The sequence below is a fragment of the Cheilinus undulatus genome, linkage group 23 (genome assembly GCF_018320785.1).
Source record: "Cheilinus undulatus linkage group 23, ASM1832078v1, whole genome shotgun sequence".
Classification (NCBI taxonomy): domain Eukaryota; kingdom Metazoa; phylum Chordata; class Actinopteri; order Labriformes; family Labridae; genus Cheilinus; species Cheilinus undulatus.
The window spans coordinates 21814264-21841853 of NC_054887.1; the positions used below are offsets into that span (position 1 = coordinate 21814264).

The window sequence follows — 27590 nt, forward strand, 5'->3', positions numbered from 1 at the left end:
CAGTGGTGTCCAGTCCGTGGGTCACATCTGTGTCAGAGACCCTTTAATTCAGCAGATGCCTCGAGCACAAACACCGACATGCAGCAGCACCCCTGACCTCCGCTGTACAACCTCTATAAGGCAGACCACTCTCTCTCTCTCTCTCTCTCTCTGATATCTGCACTCTACTTCAGCTCCAAAGCTGTGCACAGGAGAAAATCAGTGTGGGAGAAGTCAAATTAACACTCTAGCTCCTTCTGCACTGTAGAAGCAGAGTTGGTTTCAAAGTGGGGGAAAATGTAGCCGCAGAGGTTTCATGTTCTCTCTTCTGAGAAAATCAAACTGATTTTTCTCAGTCGGTTCACTTTAATACATGCAAGTTCACTGTAAAGTAGTCCCTCCTGGAGTTCATGAGCTTTTTGTGATTGCTGTGTCCCAAAATTCCTGAATTTGTGGCAGTCTTTTCAAAAAAGTTGCAGTGAAAGTTGCAATATTCAAAGCCTTTGGGCAGTCTACCAAAAAGGCTTAAGATGACACTAAGTCTAACAAAACATGCTTCATTTGCATGAAGCCACGATGGTTTGAAGAGCACTAAGACAATTGGCCCAATTGCAAAAAAAGTTGCAGTGATTGGACAAGATTGCAATGATGCACAGACTGATTGGATATGCACTGATTGCTGCTATTGTATCATGACAAGGTGTAGATGTGGTGAATAACCAACTGATGAGGAGAACTGAGGATGTCCATTGTCTGGATGTCCATGCATATTACCAGAGTCATGGGAAAATGATCTTTTGAAAAACAACCATAATCACACCTTAAGGGGGAAGTAAGGGGTGGATGTGGTGAGTAAGCACACTCAAGGAATTCAGCAGGCGGGTGGTAGGGTTGCCACAAGCCCCGTGTTGTGCCCAAAGAGCACAAAAACCCCCTGCAGTCTCCTGGTGTATTGCCAGGGGGACAAAAGCCCGGACTAAAAAGACACCATCAAGCTTGGCTTTGGCTGACCTATCTGTCCATCCAGCTTTACTCTGGCCTCCCCCCTTCCCTCTCCAGCCTTGGGTTATGGCATATCAGGCCCTGTGATGATTCCTCATTGGCTTAAAATGATTGACTCCTCTCAAGCTGACCTAGCCTAAACCAATTTTGGGTTGCAGGCAACCCCAAGCCAGTCTTGGGTTTTGGGTAGAGAGTTGGGGGGTTTATTGTTGCACACACAGCTTAAACTGAACATCTGTCCTGCTAACACAGCTAATAACCACTTTTTGTTTCTTCATATATTATCTTTGATATTAACATTCCAAAGTTAGAGCCATAAAGTGATTTTATTCTCATTTAAATTTTTAGTCCCTCACCTAAAAACTTTCGTCTCTCCCTCTTTCTGTTTAAAGCTAGAGCAAAAAGAATGGATTAATATTTTTATTGGCATAATGTCAATATGAAAGAGTTATTTGAAATTTAAAGTTTGAAAAATAAAAAAGAGCCTTTAAATAATTGAGCAAAACTTGATCACATTAGCCGATTAATCCTTTCAAAGACAATTTGGCATTCAAACTGTTAGTTGCAGCTCTATCTGATATTCCTTTTATTATGACCCCAATTCATAAAAAAATGCAAGTATAAAAAGATCACATGTATCTTCCTACCTCTTCCCATTCTGCAGTGAAGGAGGGTGTTCTCTCCAGTCTTGCCCCAGGACTACCACCCTCTCCTGGGCTGGGACTCCCAGGCCCCTGGCCACGAGATCCAGACCCCCAGCTGTGCTCCTCCTGAGAAGATGAAGAAAAATGAATGTTTCCAAATAAAGCAGAAAACCAGAAATAGTAATTGCCAGATCTTTGAGCTTTAGAAAAAGTAAAACTGAAGAATGTTTAAAGAAAAGCCCAGCTCCATCACTGCTCATCAGAGTTCATCTATAATGCAGTACTTCCATCAAACAGCCCATGTGTTTGACTTATGATTTATTAGCTGTTAATTAAAAGAAGGAGTCTGGTAAACAGTGGTTCGCAGCAGGGAGCACTGTGGCCTAGATTAGTGAGTCATTTAATAGGCTCATCTGTTTTTGTTTAGTTTTATTCCTCTGTAAGTCACTTTGCATGACACAGCCGGATGCAAACTACCTCCATTGTTATACAGGGGATTATTTACAATAACTGTGCTTTCTTTCTCAGCTAGCTGTGATCTCTGTGCCGACCTGAACTGTTAAGAGAAACTTTTAATAACTTTTAATAAAAGACAGTACCGTGCCATCGTTGGCCTCTTACATAAATGTCGCAGAAGAACAAGTCAGTATCAGAGAAAAAGATAGTTTAAAGTTTTAACTTGCCTTCATAATGTAGCAGAAAGCTGGGCTCAGCTTTATAAATCATGCTCTTATTAAAGTTTTGATCACAGCGAGAAGAAGTAATTTTAGAGGAAATAGCTGAAGGTAAAAGAAATCAAAGGGAAATAGTCTCACCTGTATGGGAGACACAGCTACCAGGTTAGAATCAGACTTGGACAGTGACTTGGAAAGCTGCAGGTCTAACACGCTGCGAGGCATGGACCTCATCCTCCCCAGGGTGCACGCCCTCTCTTCGTAGCCAGCTCCTGATGCGCCGCCTTTGGGCACACCTCCTGTCTGGATCCCTCGTAACTCTGGAATTTCCCCGTTTTGATCCAAGTAGGAGGACGGTGGGCGGCCCAGCGTGGACCAGCCTCGAGGTATGTCCAGCTGCTCGCTGTCTTTAGACTGGGCCTGGTCCTGGTTGACTCTTGTGTGGAAGACAGTCCTGTACACCACCTGTGGCTTCAGCGGGTCGTTGGTGCTCCTCTGAGGCGACGACTCTCCTTCTGTCCTGGAGAAAACCTGTGTGGGTGCTCCTCCGATCACGATGCTGAAGTCGGGGGTCTGCAGCAGGCTGCTCCGGACATCTGTGGAGGCGTATTTTCGGGGTTTGGGGCTATAAAGGTGATAAGGTGTATCAGGGGTTTCACAAGCTGGGGAGGATCCATGGAGGAGGCCTGCAAACTCCTCTGGGATGTGGCTTTTCCTGCGGTCCTCTGGCAGAGCGTTGGTTGTGGAGGAAGAGCAGCCAGGAGGAGGAGGCGGGTCTCGCTGGTACGGCCCGTCGTCTGAAAGAAGAACACAAATACACGGGTTAGGAATAAAACGGACAGTTTAGCCTGAGATAGTTCTGCCACAAAAATGAATTTAGTCCAAGGAGATAGAAATCAGAAAGGTACACTCACTGACAAACAAAAACTAAAAGGGTAGAGTCAAATGATTTGTATACAAAGCAGGAAAGAGGAAATGGGGCTTAAAAAAACACAAAACAAGTAAATCTGTGATTAAGAGGATAAAACAGAGTGGTACATCTTCTGCTGCCAAGCTGAAAAGATGTTTGTTTCTCAGAGGGAAAGTAAAAGACCTCATGACTTGGATTTATCACTTCTGCTCCTTTGCTATCTGTCTGCAAAAGTGTGTTTGGGTGTCTGATCTTGTGCATGTATGCATGAACTCACCAGTACAGACATTCTTACACTATTGACTTTTTTTGTATGAGGGAATGCTTTATTTCCCCGCTAGCTGTCTGTGATCAGTGAGGTGGAAAAAAAGCTGCTGGAAGCCATTTTTTTGATATGTGTTTTCTTTTCTTTTTTTTTTTTTTTTTTTTGTAATTATAGATGCTCGCCCATGTTTGTGTCTGCTTGACTACCCGCCTGTCAGCTTCTGTACGCTTACGTTCACATCGGCAAACAAGTCACACCTGAGGGCACAACAAATACCTCGCATGTTAAAAAGACGCCTTCCTCAGGAAACAAGGTGCCAAGTAAGAGATGCATTTATTATTCCGATTCTACCTTGATTATTTATTACAGCTCATCAGAGTCCTGCCAGTTGCATGCCCATAATGACAAATCTTCACAGTAGTGAAGGAGCAACATTATGTTCTGGAGAGATCCAGCCCCTTAGGGGGGAAAGCCCTGCATTTATTTATTCATACAAAGTGACTTACACAGTGGGACAAAGACTAGATGCAAAATTTATAGAGAGTGATTAGAAGGAGTGTGAACAAAGCAAAAGAGACAAGAGAGAGAAAGGCAAGTGAAGGGAATCCTACAGGAGACAGATTAAAAACAGAAACACCAAAGAAAAGATAAACATTTACTACCCATTTAAAAAGCTGGCTACAACCCATATAGCAGTGCAACCAATAGGAGTACACATGCTGTCATGGTCATGTGTGCATTGACAATCGACAATGTTGCACGCCACCTGATGCAAAGTTCACCCCATTCATGATGTGTTGCAACTTGCAAGTGGCAGCGTCACTGCTCACAACGTGCTGTGATTCATAGCAACACAGACAAGGCCAGCGAGGGTTGGTGCTACTTTTTACCATCTTTTCTCCCTCATCAGATCATAATCCTGAATTTTTTCAGCATTTTATACCCTTTTATTGATAGAGGAGAACCATAAACTATAAACAGGGATGACAGAGCGGGGGCAGAGACATGTGGGAAAGGAGCCACAGTTCAGGCTTGAACCAAGGCTGCATGGTCCATGGAGTGCAACCTAACCACTAGGCCATCTGTGCCACATAATTCTGCATTTAAAGAAATCTGGGGTAAACTGATAAGTACATAAAGCCTGTGGAGTCCTGGTTTGATTGATAAGACTCACTCTTCTCCCATCACAGCTTTGGCAGACAACTGTTAAAGATGAGTCTGGTTCTGCTACAGGTTTCTGCCTGCTAAAGGGTTTTTTTTCTTGCTGCTGAAACTATGCTTTAATACTGCTTAGTGCTGAGCTCACAGTAGATTTAGGTATGGTCTAGATCTGCTCCCTTTGTAAAATGTTAAGTGTTGAGATAACATTGGTTATGAATTAGCATTATAGAAATTAAGTCTGACTGATTAATTACAGACAAGAAGTGACCACTGAAGGTGAGCAGAGCGACTCTTGGGTTGTGTGTCCATCTCCTTCACAATCATCCCTGAAGGCTGAGAGCCCAACTTCTGTATTATAGCTAGACAGGTGCAACTTTTTGATGTCTGTGCAGGCTCTTATTTTTCCAAATCTTGGTCAAGGGGGCAACTGGACTTGATTGCAATTCTTGAAGACATTTCGCCTCTCCTCAAAGGCTAAGTTCTAAAGTGACTGGGAACAGAGCTAGGAATATAGCCTCTGTTTATCACTCATATGCTAATGCTCTGGGTGGTCACCTGACAGTCATTAGCAGAGTCATTGACATAACCCAAAGAACACCGTAACCCAAAGGGGAAAGACAGCAATAGGAGTATTATGCTGTTGGGATGCTTCAGTGCATCTGGAACTGGGAATCTGCTAAAGGTGGAAGGAGTCATGAAGAAAAGGATAAATGATGATTTTGAAAGAAAACCTCAACCAGTCAGCAAAACTGTGTCTGGGTCATTGCTTTGTCCTCAAACACACTGACCAAAAACATGCATTGCTTTTGGCGACCTCCAGAAGACCAAAGTGAAAGTTACTGGCAGACATGCACAAAGCCCTGACTTGAATCCCAACCTGTGGGATGAACTGAAGACGAAGGTCCATGCCAGACTATCAAATCTGGAGGAGCTTGGCCTAGACAGAATGGGCTGGGATTCCTCAGGAGACGTGTCTGAGACGTGTTGAAAACCAAAACAAATGACTAAAGGCTGTTATCCAGCAAAAAAGTGACTCAACGGACTATTAGGATCAGGAGGGCTAATAATTTTGACCTTGGTAGTTTATGCTTAATTTTGTTTCTGTGTGCAGAAAAATAAAACTAGGATACTGGAAAAGCTGCGGTAAAAATTCCTCGCTCTATTTGACAGCACTTGGGAAATACTTTAGAAAAAAAGAAATGTTCATTGGGGGGCAAATTATTTTATCCTCATCTGTATGGAAGATGGTCTTCTCTGTCTTTTGTTCATGACAAAGGATGGGTTACTCTTTGCAGGATGGGCCAGTTGAAAAAAATGTTGGGGTAAATGAGAGTACAGCCACTTCTCCAGGCACCACTTCACTGCTTTAGTCCACCTACCTGCACTAGCATTTGCTTAAAGTCTCTTTCATCAGTAGGGCCTCTGTATTTCCAGTTTACATGACAACAAAAACTGTGGCATTTAAAGTCTGCACTCTGGAACCTGCACTCAAACTTTTCATTTCAGATACCCAAAATGCTGTGGTCATGTAAACGAACAACAAAACTGCCACAAAAGGTTATCGTTCTCAGATTAAATTGGCCTTAAATACAACACCATATGACTCTGCCCCCCAAACACACGCTGAACTTTGTAATGTTGTCGTCTGATGTACGGTCTGATTGCTGCACACAGAGAGTCTCTGTTGTCAGCGTGTTTCATCTAGCACTCCATGACTGTCCCCGACACATCCAGCCACATTTCCACATGAAACAATTACATAATCTTGGCTGAGAGACTTTCATGAGACGATCTAAGTCTGAAAATGTCACCCGGCTGATTTTTGTGAAAGAACCCCAGAAGAGCGGCTGTCTGTCTGGGATCTTTCTCGCTGGTTAAAACAAGAGACGCTCCATCTCCTCTTTTACTGAGGAAGAATAAAAGAGGGAGAAAGTGGAGCGATTGTAGCAGCAGTCCTCGAATGGAGAGCCATTTCACATGATTTGAAATGTGATTGCAGCATTTTGCTGCACCTGAACAGTATGAAACACATTAACAGTCTTCAGGTAATGAAGGCTGGAAACATGACTCATGCTGAGGCGTCACATGGACTGAAACTGCTGTATTTTCCTACACAGGCTGAAAGCTCTTTAGTTATGACTAATACTTCACATTTTACGGGAGAAATGGAACAACATGGCTGGAAGAGCAGCATATATATGCAGCATGTAGACCTTTGTCCTCAGCACACTACCTGTCTCTATTGTCTTCTTTATGGCTGTGATTAATTAATAACTAACTATTGATAGTCTATCAAGAGTTGTGATTTATTATGTTGTATTTTGTAAGCAAATTGGATTTTTTGGGGGGTTGAATTGATCACACATCAAGCATTTCTACTATAATTAAACAATTCCTACAGTTTCACTGCACCTGAAGGCATCATTAAGTCACAACATGACAGTTTTCATTCACACTCTTCTGCTTCTGTCTGCATGTTTCTCTAAAGCTGGAATTTATTTTGCAACCTTTTATCACTCTATTTGCTTCCCCTTGTTTTGGAAGATGAGAAACTGTTGGCAACAGGTGAGCCTGTTGGTTGCTACGGCAACAGAGAGTCCAAGTGCAAGCATCTCTCCTGATTTTTTTTATTTCATTTGATTTTATTTTTTGGATGGTTAAGAGTCTCTGGCCTTCCAGGGGGGGGAAGTGAAAGCTGGAAAATGCTTTTGATGCCTTACAGAAAAGCTCAGAGATCGGCCAGAGGAAGAAGGCAAGTTAAAAGCAAGATTTCTTTGAGAATTCTCAGCTCAGTTCAAGCAGATCTACGGCAAAGCTTGAAAAAAACAAACATCAATTGTGTTGATGAGAGAAAAGACGTGACAACATGTGTAGGCAAATTACAGGATGGATAACACCAGAGGAATGCAATTTGGCTCGACTCCCAGGAAAGCTTCATTTCTCTTCTTCTCCCCCTGAAAACAATCAATAGTGTTTCTGTTGTTTGAACCTTCATTAAGTTTCCCTTTCTCTGCCTAAAGATCACTCTGTGGTGCAGCCTCAAAGACCGTCATCTCAGTGAGTGAGTGGGTTTCTTACCTGAATGTCCAGGACATCGGCTCACTCTAACACATGTTCCGTGTGCTGTACGTGTAACTCACTGCTCTGTCTACTGAGTGTCTAACAATTAGATGTTGTAACAGCAAATACATCCTCCTGCATACCTGCATTTTTATTGCACAACTAGCACACACACTTACACACAAATACACACATGTTGAGGCATGCAGCAGCTCAGCCCAGATACTGACTGCTGTTTGTGTTGATGAAGACAAACAACCGCAGTAACAATGTGTTTGTGCAAGAGAATGTCCCAGGATTCTTAGTTAACCATCGATCAGTATGATCAATTTTATCAATACAAGAGCAGAAATAAAGACAGTCTCTGTTTTATTATTTATATTATTGATCAGCTGACTGATGCAATGCTTTGTAACATGTTCGATCTCTCAAGTTGATAAACTGAGCATGTCAAAAACTTCAGCAGTGAACATCTGCACTCCACCCACCACTCAGAGGAAGAGGAAGAGGAGGAAAAATTGCAGGAGGGGGAAAAATAGATTGGACACTGGGCTGTTTGTTCATTGTACCTAATCATTTAATCAATTTAATATAAATTAAGATACATTCCTCACGTGCATCACTCCTGCATTCATGCAAATCAACAAGAGTATCAGTTACACATGCTTCTCCTGCTTACGCATATCAGAATATCATGAAACGTCTTAATTTATACAAATTAAAGTAGAATCACTTCTCTTCAAACTTTAATAAGCTAAATAAACATTGCATTTTTTTAAGTTGAATAACTATATTCATGAATGTTTGTTCACGTAAATCTTCCACAACTGGTCTTGTGACCTTGTGCATTTCTTTTTTTTACTTTATCTTGTACTGAGCTCCTCTTGTATCAAACGCGTTTTGCAGGGTTGGAATTTAACTTTTCTGTCTATTCAAAAATTGAATAACCATAAACATTCTTTCCAGCAACTTTGATTTAACAAGCAGCATTAAGGTACAATATAATAATCAAGGCCTATAGTGTTGTAAACTTAGCACAAAAAGTCAAGGCAGTCTCGGCAGTAAATCTTACACTGTTGGAAAGTCTGTTTATTTCCCTTTTAAATTGTGCTACATTTGTAAGGAACAGGCATTTGTGGGATGAGCAGCAGAGCTGTCTGTGGGTTATGCCCATGAAAAATTTGCCAAATCCTCTCTGCCAATGCCAAACAGCTGATTCTGCTATTAACTCTTGTTTTGAGCTTCTGGGGCAGTCGCAAGCGGTTTCAGATGCCTTCGTCCCCGTAAGTGCAGACCGTGCGGGAATCTTATATTTTGTTTATGATTTCTGCAGTTTCACGCCAAAATTCAGGCTTTGTTTAACTACCTTGGACTTGCAACATGTAAGACATTGGTTCAAACACACCTTTAGCAGATACACTAGCTGCAGTGGTAAACTACTACCATGTGATGAAGATTCAAACCATGCCAGCACACAGCCGCGTGGAAACATATGACGGCAGCTCACACAAGGAGGAGGAAGCAGGATTTTCTGGTCAGTGAGCATGTCAATCCGTATAGCCTTACTCATAAAATCAGTAGGAACATGCAGAAAAATTAAGTTTTATTAATGCCATTTACTCTAAGAAAATAACAGTTAGGCTAAGCTACTTTTTTTCCCTGCCCAAGTTGCTGGTAAGTCGAGCAAATTCACCTTAAACTGCTCAAAAGTACCTGCATTTGGCTGGCAGTGGGTGCTTATTCCCCACACTGGTGCATTATAAGGCAATAGTGATGGGTAACCCGCAAATCATGTGTTGAAGTGCAAAAACTGACAACCTTGACTAGCTTATCCACAGGGAACACACAACATACTTCAAACTTGTTTAGAATTATTACACTTGATTTAATGTAGGCACAGTTTTGGTCTTTAAACAACTCATATTTTCCTGTGAAGTAAAAGATCTTCCAAAATAATTACCATCTCTGTGTTTTCTTCTGTGAGCAATCATCCACAGAAGTAAGATTTAATTTCAGAGTAAGCCTTTTAATTTCGTAATTAAACAGTATAAATGGAGAGAAAGATGGATCAGGTGGAAGATGAAATGTTAGTGTAATTCTCAAAAAGGTGCTGAGGGGAGATGAATCTGCCAAATCAATATTAATAAAATGTGGCAATTTTACACAAGAAAGGTGAGTTCATTCTTTCCTGAGCTTCTGGGCATGCCATGGGATTTAAATACAATTCTGATTCCTTGTAAATGTGAGCTGCATCAGTTTCCAAAATGAGCCAGAGTTCAGGATGGACAGAAGAAGAAAAAAGGAGAAAGAGAGAGAAGAAGAGAAGAAACTATATGACCTTGGAGTGGTTTAAGGCTTGAATGTTAAAACTGTCTGAGAGAGAGAGAGAGAGAGAGAGAGTAGGCAAAGAGCGAAGAAGTAAACAAAGACAGAGATGGAGCAGAAGGCTATCTAACTAAATGGAAAACAGAGTTCAAGTGGAAGGCCAAATGAGTTATGGAGAAGCAGAAAGAGAAAAAGGTCTAATAAATGGCAGCAAGTGTGAGGGAGAGTGAGGGGGCAGGCTGGGAGTGTCTAACAGTGACTGACAGGCAGAAAGAGAGAGACGATGAAAGGAATGAAAGCTCTAGAAGAGTGGCTGGAGAAATAAGGGAGTGACAGAATGAAGAATTGAATGACGGAGGGGGGCAGAAGGGAGGAATGAAGGAATAGAGATACAACGCTGGAGGTTATAAGAGGGAAAAGAAGCAAGGGATGGTGGGAGGAAGAGTTGAACTGTCGTGGCAAAGATGTTATCATTACAGCTGTCTGCTATAGTTTTATAATGAATCATTGAGAGAATTGTTTGAACTCTGTCATTAATTATTGATTTTTACATCATCTAAAGGTCAGAAAATTATTCCAATTATCAGAACAGCCTCTGGAAATTAGGCTTGAAATAAAGGGAATGTGACATAAAAATGGCACATCGAAGCATCTATCAAACCCTAGTTAATTTTTCTTTCTTAATAATTTTAATAAATGAACTATAAAACATAATTTTGCAGACTTAAAACAATTAACCTCTTAGTTTCATCACTTAATATTGGTACAAAACTTGTGAATAAAAATAAACGGTAGTATAATATACAGTATTGTATAAGTCATATCATCTGTGAATTTTGGTTTCAAGAATTTTCCAGCAAAAAACACAATGAGTGATAACAATCAGGGGCAAACTGGACTCCTTATCACAGGAACTGTTCTGACCAACATGGATTTTTGCAATATTGTCATTACCAGTTTAACAAGCAACGCCAACCCTTTACCCACCAGCCACAGCAGGAGTACTACAGAGCGATTTGTGATGGACAACTAGGGATGCACAATATTAGATTTTTGCAGGTATCCAGATGTTTACAAAAAAATTTCTGCTGTTACTAATATCGATACTGATATTTAAATGTAGTTCAGACCTAAAACTTTAGTCATTAAAACACACAATTTTAAGATTGAGAATGACTAAATTAACTAATTTCAGTCCTTAAAACACTGTGGTGACCAGCACCCATACCTGCACACTCCTCTGCATGATGAACACACCCCTAGAAACCTGAAGAAATATGGCACAAGCTTACCAGGGAGCGCGGATCCTGGAAGTGCCTCAGTGTGTCCAGCGTCTGTCTCCTCAGCCAGTCCTTGGCAGCTCGTGATAAAAGTCCACTTGTAAACAGCACGTTTTCCTCTACCATATATTGGATTTCTAAGGATTCCCACAACCGGTTTTCCCTTCCCTGTCCCGATCACCTGAGTGGTTCCTATGTCTCCTCACGACAGTGTTTCTCCAGGGATATGAGGAAGAGAGGTACGGGCTTTGATAGTAAGTGAGGCAGGAGGTCTCACTCAGATGAAAAAACTGTTGCAGAAGTTGACTGTATTGACTTGTAAATAGCAGATCTGAGATAGTGACTCTGGGGTTTTGGGGATTGTTTACGTTTGGTGTTGGGTTGAACTGTGGACTTTTCATTGAATTGCTCAATACACTGTGGGGATTATTGGAACTGATTTTGTGTTGTGTGTTTTTGTTGTGCTGGGTTTGGGTAAACAGTGGCGTTTGTGTGTGTACCGCAAACCCTTTGTGGTGGAACATATGGGTAACAGAAATAACAATTTTTTCAGAGTTCATTCTGGCTGGCACCCTGATTTAACCCCGACAGCATCCAGTACAACACACTTCAAAGTAGGGTCGACAGATTATTATGCATTATCACTAAAAATAAAAAAGATTCCTTAAACCTCAGTTCATTTGTTGATAAATACATGTTAATCCTAACAAACATTTTTTAACTGAAGTCCCAGGTTATGACGTTGAAAGGCTTTTATTACAAAAGAGCCATATCAGGAAATGCGTTTTTCCTTTTAGCAGCTTTATATAACTTTGCTCAGAAGCAGGGGCACGTACAGGCATCTCTCTCTCTGGTTTCATGGACGTAGATGGATAATGTATCATATCGCAGACTTGTTTGAATGTGAGAAGGGGCAGCTGTGGTACATGAACCCCATTCATATTCTTGGAATTCTGTAATACCACAATGTATAACTAGAAAAGCACTCTGAGAGCGCAGACCTCCGCCATTAGCTCGATCTCCCAATAGTACAGAATCCTTTAAAAAAAATTCCTGGATCCAGACGATGATCCGGATCACTCCCAAAATCTAATCAGTTCTTCCTTATGCCATTTCTGACATTTCCTGAAAATTTAATCAAAATCCGCCTTCAAATTTTTGAGTTATATTGCTGACAAACAAACAAACAAACAAACTCACCCGATTACATAACCTCCTTGGCGGAGGTAACTATTAGCCAAAAAAAAAAAAGGTTTGAATGATACCCAGCTAGGGACTTTGTTTCCTGACACTTATCCCTTTTCTCACCTTTCTCAGTGCAAATTGATGCATATAATGAATGTTTTTCCAACAAACGAGGAAGAGACAAATACTCTTGTGTGCTCCTATGCCACGATGAATGGATCTTATTTGTTTTCCTGTGCATTTCTATGCTGCTTTTAGTTGCGTTCCAACTACTCATTCAGCTTGTTCTATCTTTATCTTTTGTTGCTTGTATTCTCTAAAAATAACTTTACCTTGAGTCTTCTGTATGTTTTTTCTCAATGACTTGCAGTCTTTTGTTAAGCCCTTTAATTTGCCTTTTTCCACTAGGAGCTTTACAAACAACCGTGCCTTGCCTTTATCTTTGCCTTGATTTTTGTAGTGGAAGACTAAATGGACTCTGAGCCTGTGAATGCACACAGACACACAAAGACTATAAATAAAGCTCACTATCTCTAATATGCCGGGATGCACGTGAGTATGCGTCTGTGTACGTGGTAGGGTGCAGGGCCGGGAGATGATCCGAACATCTGATAGAGCGGTGTTCATTGCTCCGTCTCTTGTGGCCCTGCACTGACTGTTATTAAAAACTACAGAGTAATATCCAAGCTGTCAGTCATCTCACAGATTTAAAAGTGAGCTATATTTCCTGAGCACCACAAGCCTGGATATATCACCAGCTCCCTGGGCCTCAGGCACAAAACAAACGCTGGCTAAGATGTAGTCTTTGCTAATAAACTCAGGTTACGATGATGCTGCTTGGATCGATAATGACAGGAAATGATTTTGAAGTCTGGATCCCTGATTTGGGAAATTGTTAAAGCGCATTAAATCCACTGTTTGGGAGCCAAATAAGTGCAGCCTTCAAGAGCTGCTGTAAATGTCACAATCATTTCCTTAAAGCATGAAAGCTGAGCAGGAGGTCTACTTATGCCTCAGATGTGATGATTATCAGCCTCACTGAATGCCAGCTTTACATCCCCGTGTAGGCCCCATTACCAACCAGAGGGTCAAGATAGACTATAGGGACAAAAGTAATCAGCCAAACATGTTAATCACACCAATCAGGTGTTTCAATCATTGGCGTTTTCATGCCACAGGTGTATAAAATCAAGAACCTAGCCATGCTGTCTACATTTGTAAATATATGTGACACAAAATGGGTCTCTTTAGGGCTTTACAGGTGAGTAGGGGGAGTTTGAATTAAATGTGATAGGGCACAGGGACTTTGGGGACTACTGAGGACTTTGGAGGTTGTACCTTAGAGGATGGTGTTGCAGCAATCTAGTCTGGATGTTTAACTTTAATCAACAGTTTAGTTTAACTGTAATCAACAGAAGAAGCCCAGTATCCATGGAGATAACAGTTATACTTTCGTGACAAGATGTTTGTGACATTATGTGCATAAAATGTACAAAAATTACTTCCTATTTGGTTATGCACTTAGAATATTCTGCTACATGCTACATAATCAGTGCTGATTCTGATTACGAATAGAGTGCAATCTGCTGAGGGCTGCTGAATGTAAAGAAATCAATTTTTTAAGTCTGCAACTGAGAAAGCTGAGCAGCAGACAACATCAAATACATACTTATTTATTTTTAGCCCCTGTGAACACTCTAACAATATAGTTTATGTGATAATGAAAAGTGAAACATATGATTATGTTTCACTTTTCATTAAAAATGTCAATTCTTTTTTTACCAAAATCTAGACTTTTATGGTAGCAGAGAGAGAGGAATGGGAAATGGAGAAATATTAACCTTTAAATCTGCATGTCTTCACGGATCTAATCAATACTGAGTAAAAAAGTTAATCACTCTGGGATGTAAACAAGACGCAGAGCTATTCCTTATCTTTTTAAATTTGCAAATGCATACAGTTACCTCTCAGGTTTGTGGAATCAGAACTTAGATTCACTAACAGGTAGAAAGAGGTCAGTCTTAACTCGCCCGCTGCAGGGGGGCAGAGGGAGAGAGAGGACTCCCTGCTGAGTGCATTACTTCATGTCTGATAACCTGTATGTATCTGAAGCAGCCTTAAGGCAACGAGGGGCCAAGTCTGCAGATATTGAATTCACACTTTCATTCCTGATTCGAGTACGCAGAGTATATTGCCACGGCAACTGGCTCGTCTCTCGCTGTAACCCATTTTTCCAGCCTCCTGAAGTCAGGAGTGATGGCAGTCTCACAAGCCTCATTGAAATTCCTTTTGTGTGTGCATGTGTGTGACAGGGACACCGAGAGTTAAATGTGATACGAGGCTGTCTCTGATGAGCTGCGCGTATGTTGTCGAGTGTGTGGGATGCATGTGCGGTGTGTGTACTTTTGTGTGTTTGCAGCAGTTGTAGCTCTCAGCGTTGAACCAGCTCCAAGAAAACCTTATGTGTGTGTTTGTGTGAGTTCCTGAATATGCAGTCATTTTGCTTTTGTGTGCTTTTATTATCGACAGGATGTTATATATTTATGAAATGCAACACATCAGACTGTCAGGAAGAGAATGTCCTGAACTCATTTTCATCATTGTACCTGCTGGGATTTAATCGCCAGCCAATACAGATGAAGACAAGAAGTATGTCCCAGTGTACAGTTCTTCTAAAATAAAAGATACAGGCTGCAAGATAGAAAAATCATCTGTTACAGTAGGGAGAGCATTTCAAAATCTGTACCATGTCACATCTTCTTCTAAACATGAATGTTTTTAAATAAAATCCTTAAATCTAAATCAGACTGAAAGAAAGTGCAGGTGACTGAGCATAGTTGGAGCTAAGGATGAACCATTTGTAAAAATTAGCCTGATACTGATGCCAGTGTTTTTTTATTACATCTTTTGGTTTTTCTCTCACATTTGACCACAAAAACAGATCAGAGATTGTCCACCAGGTCACATCTTCTGCCTGCTATAAATCTCTTCTCTGAATCAGCAGTTAGGTTTGCTAATGCCAGCATTAAATTGATATGATTTTCATTCAGAGTGGAAGATTTTATGTTGGATATATATTTTTTTGAATAAATAAATAAATAAAATAAATTTGGGAACACAAACTTTGGTTCATGCCCACATTATTTGCCCATGTCATAGGGGCATATGGACAGAGCTGATGTTTAATTGATGTGTCTGTGCATCCCTATTCAGCTGTTTGTAGGCACTGTCAGAATTCCTCTTCTCCTCGCCATGAATAAAGCAGTGTGTTACAAATCCAAAGAAACTTGGCAGCTAACTCAAATCATCAGCACAAAATGTGACCAAGGGAAACAAAAATGTTGTGCTAAATTTGTCTTTGTCACTGCTATTTTTAATGTGAGCAACAGCAAAATCCTTCCTAAATGTGTGAAAAACAGGTACTTTTTAACAACAGTAGCTACAGAAGCACACCCAAATGTCCTTCATTAAAAACATAAGCTAAAAACATCCACCAGAGGGCCTGGTCCCAATGAGACATGAACTGACTATCAGTTCCTTGTCTGTTCTTGTCCCTGGATGAGGAAACGTGTTCATCATACCTAACCAACTTAATCTTTCCTCAAAAAGTCACAACTTTTCACAGTATATTTTATTGTGTTTTGCTGGTCTGGTCCAAACTATTGGCCTCACTGCTTGACAGTGCCCTTATGACTTCTTGTGGTATTGCAGTGTTTGGTCAATATCTGTAAGCTTCTTGAAAATGTGCAGAAAAATGAAGAAATTGAACCCAGAGTACCAGGAGAAAGCTGTCTGTAGCCATCTATGATGCAAAACATCATCAAGAGTTCTGCATAATAAAGGGTGTGGCTGATCTAACAAGTGGACACATTATTGCAGTTATATACCATGCCTAATGATTAGAGATGTAATGGTATCATTCATTTTGCTGTACTACAGTGACAGAAGCACCTCAATACCGTCATGGTACTGCAATGGTTTCAAATGATAGGTCTAATGGGGAATTTTTTTTTTTTTTTACTTTTTTTAAGCAGAGCGACAGAAAGTGAGAACTACGTTTATCTTCAGCCCCTTGTGTACCCATCATCTTATGTGCTCCACTTAGTGGCTTGGTCTTATGGTAACATGAGGAGCCACTTGGCAAATCATCACCCTGAAAAGATTTGCTAAGACGCGAGGAGCAGAATCCGGCCACACCGAAAGACTCTTAAGGAAGCGTTCACAATCCCTCTTCAACACAACAGTGTGAGGGCTCAACAGATCACAAGGTTTATCAGTGAATACATCACCAAAGACCTACAGCTATTTTCAGATAGAATAAATTCGGTACTGTGGACTTCTAACCGAGGTATTATTGTACCGTGAGATTCTGATAACATCCCTACTAATGATGTTAAAAGTTTTCAATTAGTCTCCACAACAAGTCCTGTAATTGTGGCTTTTTCTTCATCCAAAGCTCACTCTTGAGCTGCCTTTGATACACTAAACTTCACCAAGTGCCCTACAGGTGTGGCTGCTAAAAATAAACAATCAGTGGAACATCTGCTTCATTAACTGTTCATATATATTGCAAAGGCATTGCAAGAATACTTTGATACATTTTTGTGACCACATGCTTTAAACTATACATTAAGTTATTTTTATGTTTGATAGAACCAAAAAGTACCAATATGACAAAAGAAGAAAGAACAAATGGTTAGTTATATTTTCAGACCACAGCTGCTGCTAGTGACAATCAAAGCAGTGAGACAGAAAAATAAAATGTCATTTTATGACTTTTTTTTGCAGCAGTTATGCTCCAAAGAACACTGAAACACTTTGACACCTCCACACAACTATGCAGGAAGGTGCTGAAACTTGTTTGATTGTTGCTGAAGTTGCACTATCACTGTCTGCTGTGTTTCCCTTTGCCCTGCCATCTGCCACACACAACTTAGGTAGCTGTTGTATTCATTGGCTGAAAAATAAGCCTACAATATAATAAATCTCATAGCATAACTGTTGACCTGCATACTTTTTACTTTGAGCTTCTTATACCTGCACAAACCATGACGTCAAAAAATGTCCTTATTAAGAAAATAAGATGTTACAGAGGGAGAGAAAAATAGCTGCATGGACTTTTTGTGGATTATTTGTAATAAATCAAAGGAAATACCTTATTGTAAGTATACATTATTATTCAAGAAAAGTCTAACGTAACTAAATGAAACAGCTTTCAGTGTCCAGAACGTCATTTTTTTTTGCTCAGGTATTGAGTATACAGCTCCAAGTGGCAATACAATAATTTCAAACAGTCATTGAATATTTGCTTCTAGTGTCACACTTGTGTATCTGTGACAGCAGCAGTGTTGCCTGATGTCTGCAATGTGGTGCAGTTGCAGTTATGAAATTAAATATCCTCCAGTCCTTATAATGCCTCTTCAGAAAACCATCAGTGACATCACAGAGACTGGGCCCATGTTTCTAGGTTCTATTGCTAATACCATGCAGGTACATGATAAATAAGCAGATTAGCATTAAAGCATTTTTGGGGCCTTAAACCATGAGGGTGATGGGATTGTCTGTAAGAATTACAAGGCAAGAGTTAGAGAGTTAGACGGGGGCAGAAATCATAGTTGGGATGAACTCAGTATTAAGAGTTTATCCCACAGGGTCACAGCTGTTGACCCTCATATCCCCAGTCAATGCAAGCCTCTAACAAAGCTCTCCAATCTTAGCCTGACTTGTTAGCAAAAACTGCCGGAGGTGAAAACTAAATGATACAAGCTCCCTGAATGTGTGATCAAAACCATCCTGCTCATTAATGAAATTGTGGTGTTAATTAGATCTTTGTCTCAGAGGGTGAAATCGTTTGGAGAGGACGGACAGACAGTAAGGCAAAACACCAACCTGCTCTGGATCAAGGAGGAGATGATGCAGCTTTACAGTAATTTTACCATCATAGAGAAAGAAAGAATTAAGGAAGAATGTTGGAAGACTTTTTCCTATACGATCTGGTTAAATAGCATTTTTGTTTTCATTGATCCTCTCTGCCTCGGTGAAAAAGTGCAGAATGAAGAGCACTAATTTTATCTCATCTGCCTTCAGCTAAACCGCAGGGGGTTCACAATCAACCAGGGTGGATCAGCAGGGGAAAATTTCTGTCACTGTGCATGCTTGTTTCACTTAAGCTTGGATATAATTAAGTATGCTAATGGACAAAATCACAGGCCAAAAATAGCTGATTTACTTCATTAAGCTTCATTCCATGCGGGAAAAGACAAATAAGAAAGAAAGTGGCTTCAAAGGTCAAAGCTGAGGAGGAAAAGTCATGAGTGTGTTTATGCGCAAAGTAATAAATTAACACAGAAAACAAAGGCACCACTGAGTGAAGCCCAATGATGAAGAAAAACACGCTGACAGAGCCAGTGAGCTATGAGCAGGAGATTGTGAGGTGATGTAGAGGTACAAGAGGAGTGTGTGAAATTTGAGAACAAAAAAATATCGCAGGTTTAATAAACCAATGGGTTTTTTTTTAGGTTAAAACAAGGTAAGTGATAGACTCAAACATACAGAGCACTTAACCACTTAGCTTTTTAAGGTTCATTTACTGCTAGACATGTGTGGTTGTTCTGAATGTGAGGAGAATATGAAGTGAAGTGTTTTAAGTGGCTCCTCAAAATGATTTTTTTTCTCAGTAACCAATTATGAGGCTGATATGTTACTCTTTAGCCTGTATGAGGAAGGACATTTTCTTTGAGGATCATACAGTGATGTACCCATGTGACTTTGCAATGGCACTCCGAGAGCTTATTGTTCCAAAGAACAAAATTATGACACAGTATAACAAAATATTAAACAGTGGATTATAATATAGGTAATTCTTTAAGCTGTGATGCTCTACTGCATTTCCTGCAGACCGTGCTGATCCCCAGTTCCACCATAGTCCGCCTGTGCAGGGTTAAGTCTGTACAGTGCAATCTTTGGTTTCCATAGCACGCGCTGCAGTCCATCTCTTGCACGTGATAAAAGTGCCACTCTTTTCTGCACACTTGAGATATACACCAAGTCTAGTCCAAACAGGAAGAAACTCAGGGTAAGAAAGGGGGAAGACACTCATGTACAGAGTACTGATTGTTTATATTATCACTAAAAAAGCAAATGAACAATAAATCAACTTCACACGGGCTAAGTAAGGTGTTTTCGCATGTTTTTCTCTCTATTACTGTATGAACTTGTGATCTTATGATCAGTCAGAGCTGTGCTACACTGCTTCGCTTCAGAAACAGACCTGGCAGGGGAGGTTACCTCATTGGTTTGAGCAAAAACCGTGGCGTGTACTCCTTTGTACTGAGGTGAAACTTTTGCACCTGGATGGCTCACTAGTTTAGATCGTCAACTTTGATACAAAATATCTGGGGTATAGTCAGTATCCAGTGTGGGCCACTGGGCAAAAACTTGTCCATCTGTAATGTTTGTCACTTTGGATAAAGGTGTCTGCTAAAGGGCATTATGACATCATAAATATTGTACGCGAAGGAGTTCAGATCTACTGAAAGAAATTACATAATAGGGCCATTTATGGGAAAAAAAAATCCCCTTAATGTCCCTGTAAAGTGAAAAAAAATCTGTTTTTCAGGTTTGGTGTATGATAGGCCACTATGTTTGGAACCACCAGGGTAAATCTCAGTCATAAAAAACATCTCTAAGTTTATGAAATTAAGCTTCAAAATAGTGAAATATGAGGCAGTAAACTCTGCCACACCCACTCACAAGTACATGCCAATACAATCGTCTCAATTTTTTTAAACAAGCCTCTGATCAGAGTGCACCGGCCTCACTCTGAGCCAGAGTAGAGAGACAGAAGTTGGGGATTAAATATTGTTTTCTTGCACAAATCTCTCCATTATGATACTGTTAATGACCTGTAGGCCACTGTGGCTGACAGATTTGGGAAATTTAACTCACAATGAAGAAAAATCATTGGTCGTTAACTATCAATAAAGGCAGTGACATCAGCTAACAAGACTGTATTTAGATGAACTGCTCTGTGATTTTATATCGTTGTAAAGTTAGAAACGTGGGGTAATTCCCCGTTTGGACTGGTGGGGTCATGGGCTCCTGTATTCGCCCTGCTCAAATAAAACTTTGCCAGGAAAGAGGTGGCCAACTTTCTAACAGTCAGCATGTATTTACAAAAATTTACATCAGCATGTATCAGACAATAAGCTAATACTGCTGTATCTGACAGGGGCCTAGGTTGGCTATCAGACTCTAAAATGAAGCCTCAAGATGCTTAATAAAGTTACCCTACTGAGGTACCAAGAGGACAATACATTCCCTTTCTTGAAACACAAAGATTTTTCAAAATCAAAAAGTAAAGATTGAAAGTGCTGAGGGGCTGTTGCAGAATCGGATACATCTATGGCTGACTGCATGGCACAGGAACTCTGCAGTGGGTCTATTTCTTCGGTAACTCGCCTGTTCTAACCACACGACATTCACACTGACACTGGTTGTATTAGTGTATGTGCTAGAAAAGTAAAAGGAACGCGTAAAGAGACTACAGCTGTGATTGTTGTTGCTTTGTGATTTCTTTCAAGAGCCCAAGGGACTTATAAAGAAAACAACAACTGCTGAGGGAAATGTCTGCTTCTTAGGCGACTCAAACCTTCCTCACACTCTATGTTTGTCGGTGGAAAATGCTTTGATTCAGCCAAAAGACTGACCTACCGATTATAAAAACATATGAACATAATATTTGGCTTTCAAGTGTCAACAAATGTTGCAAAGGACAAAAACAAAAAAAGGCTCAGGTAAACAAACAGCTGGGTTTCTCTTAACAAACCATTAAAAAAGAAAAGTGTGAGTACATATTGTCATTCACAATACAATTCTTCAGTGTCTATGAGAGTGTTGCAGCACCTTCACAGCTGGTTAAATACACACCTGCAGATTTGTGCCTGTGTGTCACTGACTTGTCGCAGGGGGCACTGCATAATTCATAGAGGACGACTGCGTTGCACCGCTTTTTGCATAACACTGCATTGCACTTGGCGCTCTGCACCGAGGGCACCGGGGGAATATCTTCCTGAACGATGTCCAACATTACATAAAGAGGAGCAGCACAGCATCCACAGCAGCACCACTGATGGATCAGGTTATAAATAGGCCTACTTTTTATCCAGCCGCCCACGCAGGTGGCTGACACCTGCATACTCTGCTGCAGGGCCGAGCGTTTATTGTATAAACGCTAGGTTAGTGAGGAAGAACAGTTCAGGATTTGAGAGGAAAAGGAGAGACGGATGTGAAGAAAAGAGGAAGGAAAGACCTTTTATGGTGTGCAGAGGAGAGAAACAGTGGTTCCTTCACTTTCTTGTCCTCATTTCTCTCTCCAGCCTCCTGAAATCTCACATTTCATTCTCTGCATTTTTCTGATTTTCGTTCATCACCCCTCCTCCTCCCCCCTGCAACATTAGACTCTCTCTCTCACCCACTCTCCTTTTTGCACCAGCAGCCTTTGAATTCTCTGACTCTTTCCTTTCTGTATCCCCATACATATATACTCTCCTCACTCTTTCCTTCTCGCTCTCTCTCTCTCTCTCTCTCTCTCTCTCTGTAAGCCACTTGTTACCATGGCAACCCCACAATGGGCCTTATAAAGCTAATAAGTAGAGAGAGCAGGAGGGATGAGTAGAATAGCTGGAGAAGAAGGAGGAGGAGAAAAAAGATGAAAAAAATGTAAATGGAAATATAAATGGTTGCCAATCTATTCCTGGTGTTTGAGCTTCAGGCGAGCGAGTAAAGGAGAGGGAGACTGAAGGAGAGAGAGAAGGAAAGGAACAAATAGATAGGTTCCATCAGTTATGGTCTATGGTTCCTATTTAATCTACGTTAATGAATGTGTTGAGAAGACCTTTATCGTATCTTAGTGTAAATACAAATGCGTCTATTTTGGCAAAATCTAATTTAAATATTATTTTCCTGCACTCATCTTCCAAATTCTTATAATTTACAGCTAGAAAGAAAATCTCTTTCAGCGTGGGGTGCCGGCAGACAAGTGGTTGTGTCTGTGTGCAACATGTGGGTGTAGCAGGTAGCCAAGGTTTATATCCAGCCTGTGGCTCCTTTCCCCCATGCTTGCATAGCGGGTTAGGGTTAGGGTTACTGCTGCCCACAAACTTAATAAACTACAAACATAATACAAATTAGCAGGTTTTAAAGTAGTAATCCCACAAACATAATACATTTCCCACAAATGTAACAGCCGTTGCCTACTGCAAACGTAAGCATTGTGATAAAGTAGTTTTTTTGAGTCTGTTTTGAGTCATTTTTATCCATTCTGCTTAGAATCATGGCTGTATGATTGTTTTATGACTATGAAAAAAAAAAACTTCCTGTTTCATGACAAACAAAAAATAAATAAATAAATAAATAAATCACCATAACTACCTTTCTTGATGTGACTTTAGCTTAAGCTGACTTGAACCCACTGGCAGTTGTAAAAAGGCTACAACAAACAATGACCACAGCTTTCATATTTCATGTGCACATTTCATTTGTGGGAAGTTGATACAATTTTAAGAGACAGTGACTTTTACCTTCCCTTAAACTCCCCGTAATCCCAGCAAATGTAGTTTGCAGGTGTTACATTACTCTGTAATGTCACAAATGTAATTCATATCCCACAAATGTAATTGGAGTTGAAAGCTAAATGTATGTGGCCATGTTGTTGTTGTTTGTTGTTCAAGTCAAGCTCAAGTAACATCAAAAACATAGTCTTGGCAATTTTCTGTTTGCCATGATACAGGAAGTAGTGTCCGTTTTGACAGATTTGATCCACACTGCTAAGAGTCATTGCTCTATGATTGTTTTACGGCTCTGGAAAACTCATGGCGAACACAAAAAAATCACCATAACTATGTTTCTTGATGTGACTCCAGCTTAAGCTGACTTGAACCTACTGGCAGCAACAAACAATGACCACAACTTTAATTTTTCCTGTTCACATTTAACATGTATACACATTCACAAACCAGATTTATTAAAAAATAAGGAAAGAAAACAGTGTTTTTGCTTCTTTTTCTGATTAACTGGACACTACAGCGCAGTATTGAAACAGCACTGAAATAAAAATAATTTCCTGGGCAGTTTCCTTCCTCTGGCTGCTGTAATAACCTTTCTATTTTGCTATTCTTCGTTAACAATGTCTGGTTTCATAGTAGACACTTTTAGATGCTTCAATAAGTAGACTGTGAAGTCCCCTATTATGAAATATATGTGCCGAACACTTGCGGTATGTAAAGTACTTAGAGTAGTGGGGCGCTGTAGTATAAGCTGTATGAGTGATGGATTATTTGGCCAAAGTAGCTACTTTAGCACTGTAAGTGCAGCGTGTCTACTACCACAAGTTCTTGTATTTCACTAAGAGCCACTCATATGAGATGCTTTACAGCCTACTTTTTGCAGAGTACTTATATGTAATAGCACTAAGTTGTACTTGCATTGCTGTAATACTATATCTAAAAACCTCATTACAACAATCCCTTTAAATCTTTGACGACAAAATTTTAGAATTCAACAACCAAGCTAAGCTCCTCCGTCTTTGTCCTCAGAAGACATCAGACAGACATAAGTGTCAGCCTCATGACTCATGTGGGTATGAGAGGGAAATAAGACCTTCTTGTTACACAGACACAGAGGCAACGCTTCAATGAGAATCCCAGATGAAGATCATTCAGTCTGTGTGCATGTGCATGCACCTGTGGATTGATAATGAATGTGTTTTGCATCTGAGTCGCTACACACATCAAAGTCTAGCTGGGCCTCTGAACTGGATCAAACACACACATGCTCGCCACCTACCTGGCTGACATCCCCTCCTCTCCCCTGTCGATGCCTTACATCAGTGAGTGAGTGAGACACTCGCGATAAAAACCAGGTGAGGGAAGGGAGCATTTACCATCACATCTACAGCTCACCAACACAAGCCCACAACCTCACCATTGGACAAAGAATCCCACTGCTATGGTAACAAATACAGCGATCAAGAAGGAAAAGACACAAAAAAAGTGAAGGTCAAGTGTAAACAGAGTGGCACGAGCATCTAGAAAGGTCCTTGAAACACTTCTATGGCATCCTAGTGATGTGAAAAGCACTCATATTTCTACTTGCGAAATATTTTCTTGCTAATTAATACTGTTATATATTGGTGCCAGTAGCTGTCCATATCTGGGGTAAACCTACTAAGTTATTTCCATATCTACAGTGATAATAATGAGCAATAAGTAATTGTAATACACAAACGCCAAATGTTTGCCTCAGTGATTTCCTTATAAATTCTTACCAAAAATAGTGGAAATGCAAATGTTCAGATTCAGCATCTCTCATTAAGAGATTCTTCTAAGGAAACACCTCATCTTTTACCAGAATTTCCTGTTAAGAGGAGAAACTTTAAACTTAGCAGGGGGGGTCTCATTAGCTGAAAGTCGCTTCATGATTTTCATTTGGTGTGACAGAGAGAGAGGGGCCCCCACAGGACCACGAGAGCATAATTTGCTGATGTCTCCAAGTCTAGTTTTGCAGATATCCGGCAGAGATGTCCCTTGAAAGTGCTTGTTTGCTTCCTTATTTCCAGTGAGGCAGGCTTGAGACTAATTTGCCAAATAAGGACAGTTTTCACCTCAAAAGACCTTTGAAACTTCCCTCTACAAAGAAAAACATGAAAAACTATTTTGTTTTCACCACAGACAACATTCACATGTAAAGAGAGAGTAGCACACTTTTTGGAGCTTAAGGTCAGAACAAACCTCTCAGAGTTTATTTCAGTCACAACCACTTTGCCAAAAAAAAAGAAAAGATTTACGGCTATAAATATTTCATTATTAGCAATTAATAACTAGAAAAGCATAAGGCAGGGAGAGAAGCAGTGAAAGAAAAAAACTAACAGAGCAGGTATCAATGATGACTGAATGATATTGATTAGGTTTAGAAGCAGAATGAAGGAGGAGCTGGGGTGGAGGAGAGTTTCAAGAGCTTGCAGAGAGAGCATCAGAGCACAGCCAGGAAGCAGCATGAGAGTGATTAGCCAATCGCGTGCTTAGAGCAAATCAGTAGGCTGTCAGCTGATGAGGGCTTGCATGAAATCAGTGGATCTCAGTTATGACAGGGCTTGACTCTGTGGCCTACCTGAACTAGTGCTATACACTCGAACTGTAGTACACTAATTCACACTATTTAACACTAGTGAACAGTCTTAAAATAAACTTTTGACCTTTAAAGGAATGGACATTTGTTATTAGACTAAAAGAAGAGGGAAAAAAACCTCTCTGTGCTAACTAGCTTGCTAGTGGACAGTTAGATGGTGGCTGACTCCACCTGTAAGTGGGTCTTAGACTTCTGTGACAGGAGGTGAAGCTAGGATAGCATCTTTCTGAAAGCAGTGTCATCAACACCAGGTCCACATAAAGCTTCTTTCCCCTTGCATCAAATTCCTCAAGTTTGTGGATGACTCCACCCTCATTGGACTCATCTCCAGTGGTGATGAGTGCCTTCAGGTGGCAGTTTTATTATCTGGTGACCTAGTGCAGACAGAGCTACGGAGAGCTTAATGCTTCAAGAACAATAGAGATGGTTGTAGATTTTAGGATGGACCTGACCCCATCACCCTCTGCAACTCTCCAGTTTCCACTTTCAACCCACTAAAGGCGATGATGGTGCAGTCTATACTGCCATCATTGAGTCCATCCTCTAAGAACAAGAATACCACCACAGTCTGGTACGCTCCAGCCACGGAAAAAGACTGAACAAGCTGCATTCACATCCATCTCTCCACAACCTGTACACCCCTAGGACCCTGGGGCATGCAGGTGAAATTGCAGCTGACCCCTCTCACCCCAGTGAGAGACTGTTTGAGACCCTCCCCTCCAGCAAAAGGCTGTGGTTGAGAAGGATCAAGACCTCATGTTACAGCGTTCCCTCCAGCCACCTCACAGAACAGATGTCATCCAGCCCCAGAGCCAGCAAGCATTACAATAATGCAAGGGAAAGTAGGGATGCACCGATCCACTTTTTTTCAATTCTGATCCAATTCCAATAAATATGTGCCGATACTGATACTGATTTCGATATATATATATGTATAGTGCTTAACAAATGTATTAGACCACCACCCGAAGTAAGGTTTATGCCACAGCTGCCCCAAATTAACAGCACTGGTAATTACTAAAATCATTTTTTATGTTTGCATAACTGAAGTAGATGTCAGACACCTCAAGATTTGAAGTACTAGAGACAGAAGAAAGACCACTGTTGATCTTCAGGCAGAGATGAATGCTTCGAGATCAGAGTCTGAGAAAGTCTCCAGAATGACCATAAGCAAACGACTGACGGAACAAGGCTTAAAGGGAAGAATAGCTGCTAAGAAGCCATTATTGAGGCCTGCAAACATCCAGAAACGCCTCAGATTTGCCAGGGAGCACAAACACTGGACTGTTGATGACTGGAAGAAGGTACTCTGGACGGACGAGTTCAAGTTTGAACTCTTTGGTCAGCATTGTCGTGTTCATGTCAGCAGAAAAGCTGGAGAACGTTTTGATGCCAGATGCATTGCACCCACAGTGAAACACGATGGAGATTCCATTATGGTATGGGCTTCCATTTGTGGATACGGCGTGGGCGAATGAGTGAAAATGGACGGTATCATGAACAAGAACGTCTACCGCAACATCTTATTGCATCATGGAATCCCTTCTGGACTGAATCTGATTGGTCATGGGTTCATATACCAACAAGACAATGACCCCAAGCATACTTCAAAGCTGTGCAGAGACTGTTGGGCCAAGAAAAAGGAATCTGGAGTACTGGAACTGATGGACTGGCCAAGTCAAAGTCCGTATTTGAATCCTATTGAACAAATTTGGGATTTAGTAGATTCAAAGATTGATGGCACAAAAGTTTCATCTAAAGCAAGTCTGTGGGAACAGCTAGAAACTATTTGGAACGCAATAACAAAAGAGACTGTGGAAAAGTACATAAAAACAATGCCAGCAAGAATGCAAGCTGTTATCAAGGCCAAAGGAGGCCATACAAAATATTAAGTTTTTGGTTATTATGCTTGAGAAAGGA

General features: G+C 40.7%; 1 protein-coding gene across 3 annotated transcripts in view; it reads right to left on the bottom strand.

Annotated features, from left to right (window-relative positions):
* The window catches only part of anks1b (ankyrin repeat and sterile alpha motif domain containing 1B), a 360504-nt gene that overhangs the window by 97652 nt on the left and 235262 nt on the right, over nucleotides 1-27590 (bottom strand). For all 3 annotated transcript variants that reach the window (XM_041780709.1, XM_041780708.1, XM_041780710.1), the window contains 2 exons: nucleotides 2441-3096; nucleotides 1629-1751 (listed from right to left, as the gene is read on the bottom strand). In XM_041780709.1, the coding sequence (XP_041636643.1) occupies nucleotides 1629-1751; nucleotides 2441-3096 (779 nt within the window). The remainder of the gene's footprint in view (nucleotides 1-1628; nucleotides 1752-2440; nucleotides 3097-27590) is intronic.